The sequence below is a fragment of the Periplaneta americana genome, chromosome 5 (genome assembly GCF_040183065.1).
Source record: "Periplaneta americana isolate PAMFEO1 chromosome 5, P.americana_PAMFEO1_priV1, whole genome shotgun sequence".
Classification (NCBI taxonomy): domain Eukaryota; kingdom Metazoa; phylum Arthropoda; class Insecta; order Blattodea; family Blattidae; genus Periplaneta; species Periplaneta americana.
In genome coordinates this window covers 63228462-63235943 of record NC_091121.1, presented here as the reverse complement: position 1 = coordinate 63235943, position 7482 = coordinate 63228462, and the positions used below count along the sequence as shown (strand labels likewise).

The 7482-nt window shown below is 35.5% G+C and overlaps 1 protein-coding gene across 2 annotated transcripts in view; it reads right to left on the bottom strand.

The window, feature by feature from the left end:
- The window catches only part of Rme-8 (receptor mediated endocytosis 8), a 68684-nt gene that overhangs the window by 1496 nt on the left and 59706 nt on the right, over nt 1-7482 (bottom strand). For both annotated transcript variants that reach the window (XM_069825877.1, XM_069825878.1), the window contains exon 34: nt 4703-4943. In XM_069825877.1, coding sequence (XP_069681978.1) covers nt 4703-4943 — 241 coding nt within the window. The remainder of the gene's footprint in view (nt 1-4702; nt 4944-7482) is intronic.

Here is a 7482-nt window from a genome sequence, read left to right as displayed (position 1 = left end):
CATTTGTGTTATTAGTGGAATATTTTTTGCTTTTCCTGAAAAGTTGTTAAAAGTGACTTAGTTCCTTTTACCTCCGACTGATTCAATTATTGAACATTTTAATTATTCGATAATTCTATACATTCTCCCTTGATAAACTAATGCTGGAAGCGACCAGTTTCTTAGAAAGATCATGTTAAAGCACGAGTTGCAGAGTGTCAGAAGACACCGCTGTCAAGACCAATTTGTTCAGGCTTCCAGCAGTGACTGTTTACATCTCATTTTATGCAGTGTTCCGTCCTCTATTCAATAATATATGCACTCACTCTCTCTTCATTTGGGAGCAAATGGTGAGAAGTGGTTACATCTTTGTCATTTACCCCCCCCCCCCCACCATCTTATTTAATGAGAAAGACTAGTTCTATGTAAAAGAAAAATCAGCTTCCTGAATTGCATAGAAAGTTCCCCCCCCCCCCCCCCCCCAGTGATTTTACTGACATACCCCTTGGGCGCAGCTTTGCTGAGTGCATTACTCTGTCAGACAGGTGGAGGCCTATCATGGACAGCTGATCTGATGATAAATGAGAAGTGATAATGAAAGGGTAATGACATGAGGATCGGAAGAGTCAGTTCTTGGCCTTTGAAATTGGTATTATCCCAGCATTGGACTGGAGGGACTTGGGGAAACCATAAAAAAAAAAACCAAAGTCAGGGTAGCTGGTTCCAGGGATTGAACCCCAGGTCTCCCGAATGAACAGTGGGAATGACAGCCATGAATGAACGGTGGAAATGACAGCTATTACACTACTGTGCTCGGAAAAGTATTCTTTATAAAGCCAAAAAAGTAAGACATTTGACTTAATTTATAAATTGTACTCTTTAAGTCAGGCAGAGACAGAATTACTATATATTGGCAAAGAGCAGTTAAGGCCCGCTCCCACTTAGCGGAATCGAATCAAGCAGAATTCCTCTTCACAATGTATTTAAATGGAAGATAGCAGAAAGCGGCATGTCAAATCGAACAGAACAGAATTCAGGAGCTAGAATATTTATTCCACTGCCAGACTAGAATTTCTTGTTTCGGGTACAATCATAAGTCCTCATGAAGTCTTCGTGAAAAAACAAATGAACCACATCCATTCTTGGCGGTTTAATTTGTTTACTATTGAAAGTTGTTGCTGAAATGGTACACATACAAAAATCACAATTTAATATGAACGAAGAAAAATGAATCTTGTGCAAAATTATACTCTTTTGTATGACAAAACACGAAAGTACTGTTTGGTTCGATTCCACTAGATGTGAATGGCAGCAGACTTTTCGATTTGATTCCACTAAGTGGGAGCAGACCTTTACAGAGAATACCAATTGGCAACCATTCACTAAAGCAAAGGCATTGTCTGCAAGTCAACCCACCATATTCTGGTTTAATATACATTGTAAACTATGTTTCATTTAACACAACTGCCGAGGATATATATCAGCATTGCTGGTGTGGCAAAATTTTGTCCTACAGGAGTTCTTTTACATTCCAGTAAATCTACTGACATGAGCCTGTTGCATTTAAGCATAATTAAATGCCATCGAACTTGCAACCTCGGGCACAGAAGGCCAGCACTCTTCTGTGCCACTCAGGCCAGCACTCTTCTGTGCCACTCAGGCCAACTTTAATAGACATTAATTTTACACATTTTGCATTGTAATCATTTCTATTTTTTTTACTTACGAAAACTGATATCGGAAATGATATAAATGAGGTAATAATATTCTTATCACATTCCTTGCTTTTCAAATACCAGTAATACCATTGTGAAACTAACCTCTTCAACCTCTTCTTGAAATTCAATGTATAACAAGGAGAAGTTGGAATTAATGGCTACTAATGCTTCAAGAGAGAGCAACCCTTTCTAGTACCTACTCACACTGGTCTTTAGTGCCCCAGATAATAAGAACTACAGTGAAACCACAATGAAAAGTAGAAATAATTCAGTATATATAATTGATTTTTGTCAGGAAATTTCATTTGATATAAACTGTATTTTTCATTACCAATTTATTATAAAAGAAAGTTAAATTTGAGGAGTGAATTGCGACTGTTAATAATTATATATAGAGACATAACGTTTTACTACAATTCTTATGTTTCATATACAGTATATCATTCCCAAATAAATCAACTCTCAGATACTGAATATGAATACAATCTGTCCAATAGTTATGAGAAATCACTGCATACCCAAAACTACCTTTTCAGTATCAGAAATGCCAAAGACTTCTATTTCCTTGAAAAAAAATCAAGAATTTTTTTTATAACTTTAGCTATATTAGGTTTTTTCCTTCCTCTAGTGGGATAACAGTTCCAAAGAAGTGGGCATGGTTAAAAGTCTGCATATCTTAAGTTCAGCCTTCTCATCTTTGAAAGAAAAATTGTATTTAGTATACAATAAAGGAGGCTGGAGAAAAAGAATGAATTAAGAGGTTGATCAGCTATTGGAAGGCAAGAATATAATGAGCTTTATTAAATCTATTAGGCTGAGATGGTTAGGACATGTAATGAGAATGGATGAGGGAAGGCTTCCTAAGATAATAATGAATGCAAGAATGGAGGAGAGGAAGACCGAAGAAGTGGTGGATGGACGACGTATTGCGAGATGTTACAAGCCTGGGAATGGGGAATTGGAGGACTGTAGTTGGAGACAGAGTGAAGTGGAGAGCTGTTGTGAGAGAAGCCAAGGTCCACTTTGGATTGTAATGCTATGATGATGATCTAAAGTTTATTTTTAATGGAATATGCCCAAAGTGTTCATGTGAGAGTTAATAAACTAGCTGGCCTGTTACAGTACTTCTATAATCAGTCATAATCAACATAATTTCATATATCCTTCATAATTATTCACCTCATATGTTATCCTATTCTTTGCACTCAATTCAACATAGGGAGAATCACTCACTTTTTTAGTTTGCCTATTTCAGAAAATAACTTACAAATTGTCAATTTCATAAATTCTGCAATCGTGTTGAATTTGTGAAATGAGCAATTTTTTGTTGGTTTTACAAAATAGGCACTTTTGTACATTCAGTGTAACATATGTACATACTTCACATGAAATTTACTAATTTCTATAACTGAAGGCTTTCATATTTAATGTCCAAAGAAGTCCCAAAAATGCTGCTTCCTTACCGTCATAGTACAGATCAAATATACAGCAAAACCAGTGGCATCACTAAAGGTTTGGAGGCCCTTAGGAAAGTTTTAGGGTGGACCTCCACCACTTTTGCGTTCTACAATCTGACACCAGTACATGTTTTATAATATCTGAATAATAAAATTTCTTTACCATGTAACTCTAAATGTAATTTATATACAAAATAGATATTCAGAATTTATTTCTAGTTAAATTTTATACTTAAATAAACATATAACATTTTTCATACCTTAAAACTCGCTCCTTCTTGCCATGACCTCAGCAAAATAATCTATTATTTCTTCCAAGTCCAGCTTCTTAACCTGCCTGATGGATAGAAGTGCTAAACCTTTCAATCTTACCTGACCCATGGTACTTCTCAGATAGCTTTTTAATATATTAAGTTTGGAAAACGAATGCTACACACTGGCAGTTGTAACAGGAATGGTCAGAATCAACATCACAGCTGTACAAACTCCAGAAAACTGGGTGACAAGTGATTTCTGGTCAACCTCACTTGAGAAGAAGCAATGTGATGCATTCAACTGGGGGGGGGGGGGGGGGAGACCACTTAAATATGTACGTACCTTACTGATGGAATGTTGAAAGTAGGCTTTTTCGCAGAGTGTAGACCAGTTTTGGATCAAAATAATGCATGAACATCCCGAGCTTGCAAAAGAAGTTCTTAATTTTTTCATAACATTTACAACCATATATTTATGCAAAATAAGCTTCTCGTCTATAATTGAAATCAAAACAAAGACGAGAAATCTTATTGAACTTGAAAGTGGTATGAATACGGAGTCCAGATTTGGGAGCTTTTTTTAAAAAAATGACAATTTGTCGCATTAATTATTGTTTACTTTCGTGTAAAACTAAGGATATTTGTTATTTTTAAGGTAAATATTTTTATGTTTCTGAACAAACATTAAGTGTATATTAATAAAGCATTTTTTGTTTTATTTTGTAAATCATCTCGTGACCCCCCCTAGTTTCTTACACGACCATCCGCTACCCTCAATTTGGGAACCACTGATGGTGGGAATACAGTGTTGACACATAGAAAGATTCAAGGTATTCACATAGATTTCTTGTGCAAAATAAAGTATCTGCTAGTGCTAAATTTGTAACATGATCTTAAGAAAAGTAACAAATCTCACTTCATCAAACCGTGAATCATGTTAATTTGAGTTATTCTGTGTGACAGAGATGTTCTGAAATATTGTAAAAATATTAGCAATAAATATTAGTGTCTGCATGTGCCTTAATGCTCATACTGTTTAATCTATGGTGACAAACTTAATGCTCTCAACAAATTTAGAATTTCACATTCCGTAGTCTAACTATATTTCGGGATATTTTCCTATTTATGACTGTTGCTTGAATATTACATTGTTAGAGATGACATTTCATTATTTTCATGGTTTTGTATGATCTTCCCATAAGTGGGAAATACAGATCGAACTTACATTGTTTTTATGGGCTATGCATTGCACTGCATTTCACATCATTTAAACTGTGTAACCAAACTATGTTACCTGTGAGATAACCAGCAGTGGGTGTGTGACTGATGAACAAATCGTGTCGCTGATCCTTGTACTCCGACCAAATAGGAGACTTCTCCAAAATGGCAGACACTCTGTCCCCATGCAGAAGGCTCCGACTCATTGCTTTCAGTGCCTTTACAATTTGAGCCTTGGTCATTGCCGGATTCTCCAGTGCTTCCAAACGTCCTTCCAACAGCCCCAACAGATATTGCACCATATCTGCCTCCAGAGCCTACAAGGGAATGAGTTATACATGACATCTGGCTCACAAAAGTTTTTAATGCTACAAGTTCATTCCAGAAACTATATACAAGATACAGTTATTAAGTTCGTGGACTGCTGTTTTGTCGCACGCGCACCCCTGCCCCCCAAGTGAAACTATGCAGCCAGTCCACGAACTTATTGACCCTGCCCATATATGGAACTTGCTAGTCTTCTTTTAGTGTGTAATTTAATTATTAACATGTGGGAAAGGTTCTCGCTGAAAACTAGTGCCACTCTTAAATATTTTCGTCAAATAATATAATGTACATACACTGGCTAATACAGCAGCACTACATATAAAAAAGCTACAAGTTACAAGTATGAGCCCGCAGAAGTATAAGAAATCTCAAACAGCAGAAATAACTAAAATGCTCTCTCAATATCACTCAATAAAAAAATTGTATTCCAATGGATACCATCCCATTGTGGAATCCTGGGAAACGAGAATGCGGATGCTTTAGCAAAGAAGGGCAGCACTGCTACTTACAGACCTGTTACTAAATCTACGTATTACTCTGTGAAAAGATTTCTTAAATCTACATACTTAGACTTCAACAAACAAAATTTGATAACATAATCTCAAGGGAAAAAATGGAACTCTCCGCATCAAAATCCACAGTTAATTCCCGATTTACCACGAAAATCGTCTGTAGCTGCATTTAGATTGGCAACAGGCCATGATTGTTTGGCCAAACACCTGCATAGAATTGGAATATATAAGTCCCCTAACTGCAAATTGTGCAACTCAAACCAAGAAATGGATTCGGAATACCTAAAAAATCTGTGCTTCAGTGGCTGGCCATGATAATATCTTTGAAAAATATTGGAGTGTAAGAGATCAAATGACTTTATTGTCAAATGCCTGGCATTAGAAAACAACATTCAAATTACATTGAAACAAAGTCAAAGCAAACAAAAGGATTTAGGCAAACTATTCAAGTATTTTGCACAATAAGACAGAAGTAGAATGACACTAATGACTACTAATATAAGATTCAACATTTATTTAATTCAAAATTCTAGGATTAAAAGAAACTTTCACACATTTCACATTTTACAAGGGTACACATGCATAGGCTACACAAAATGAAGACATTCTATCTTTAAGTTAGTGTTTTTCATTCACCAATGATATTTTCATAGTTTGCTTCACAGTAGCTGATCAACACTATTGTGGCTATTGTGTTGCTCACTGCTGTACTTACAAATGGTGAGAAAAAAGGAAGGGGTTATTATCTGTCTTGGAATGTAAGAGAATGCTTATTCGAGTACAACCCAGCGAGTTTGTGTTAAATTGCTGACAAACAGAGGCAGATATTATAATAATATTAATAATAATAATAATAATAATAATAATAATTTGTCTCGCAGGAGTTCTTTTACACGCCAGTAAATCTACTGACATGAGCCTGTCGCATTTAAGTACACTTAAATGCCATTGACCTGGGCCGAGATCGAACCCGCAACCTCGAGCTCAGAAGGCCAGCGCTATACAGACTACGCTACCCAGGCCAATTGAAAGTTGGAATTCTAGGATTGAAAGATTGTAAGAATGAGAAGGGTTGGACCAGAGGTACTTGTCTATTGTGTTGTTTACTGATAGGAAGGAGTTGTTATCAGTCTTGGAATGTTAACGGTACAGAGTGTTAAGAAAAACAGTAAACAGTTACGAAAAATGTTGCAAAAATTAAAAAAAAAAAAACTTAAAAAAATTGGCACTAACGTCGAAATAGGCATTTTAGGCACTATAAAACTCCTTTATTTATACTTATTTTGCATGAAAAATGTAAATATATCTCAAGCCTGTATGTATCAAGGAAAAAAAATAGGTTTTTGCCTAAATTCCGCTCTCTACTAATGACACAGCTATATTACTGATCAGAAATTTACAGACAACATATTGATTTAAAATTAACGAATATGTATTTGGAATCAACTCGAAAATTTACCCACTTCCACTGATAATTTCAATCACTGGAATGGCTTCGTGAACTCTTACTCAATAACTAAACAATTTTAAATTGATATTGGGTACTGCAATACTAATTTCAGAAACCTATTATACAAACTTGTCATATATGGAGACAATAACGGAATTCGAGTACACTATAAGATGTAGATGTATTTACACTGTGTGTGTGTTTCTCATTAATTTACAATGCTGTTGCCAAACAGTAAGTATTGGTATATAAGGTGAAACGAGAAAAAAAACATGAAGATGAAACATATTCCTCTGGGATTCATGCAGCGAAATTAAAAGTATACAGGGTGGAATTCCTTGGATAGAATACAAAAAACTTCTACCATATTAAATCCAAAATTTTAACACCTGATAAGTACTACCCATATGATTCTGATTCTTATTCGTCATTAGAGAAATTGATAAGGAATGATAAACCCTTTGTAATTTTTCAACAAAATGGACGGTTTTCTCGTAAGTTAAATAAGATCAACACGTATAATTTCTTACCATTAGGAAGTGTGGCAACCCTGCTGTAGTGACTAAG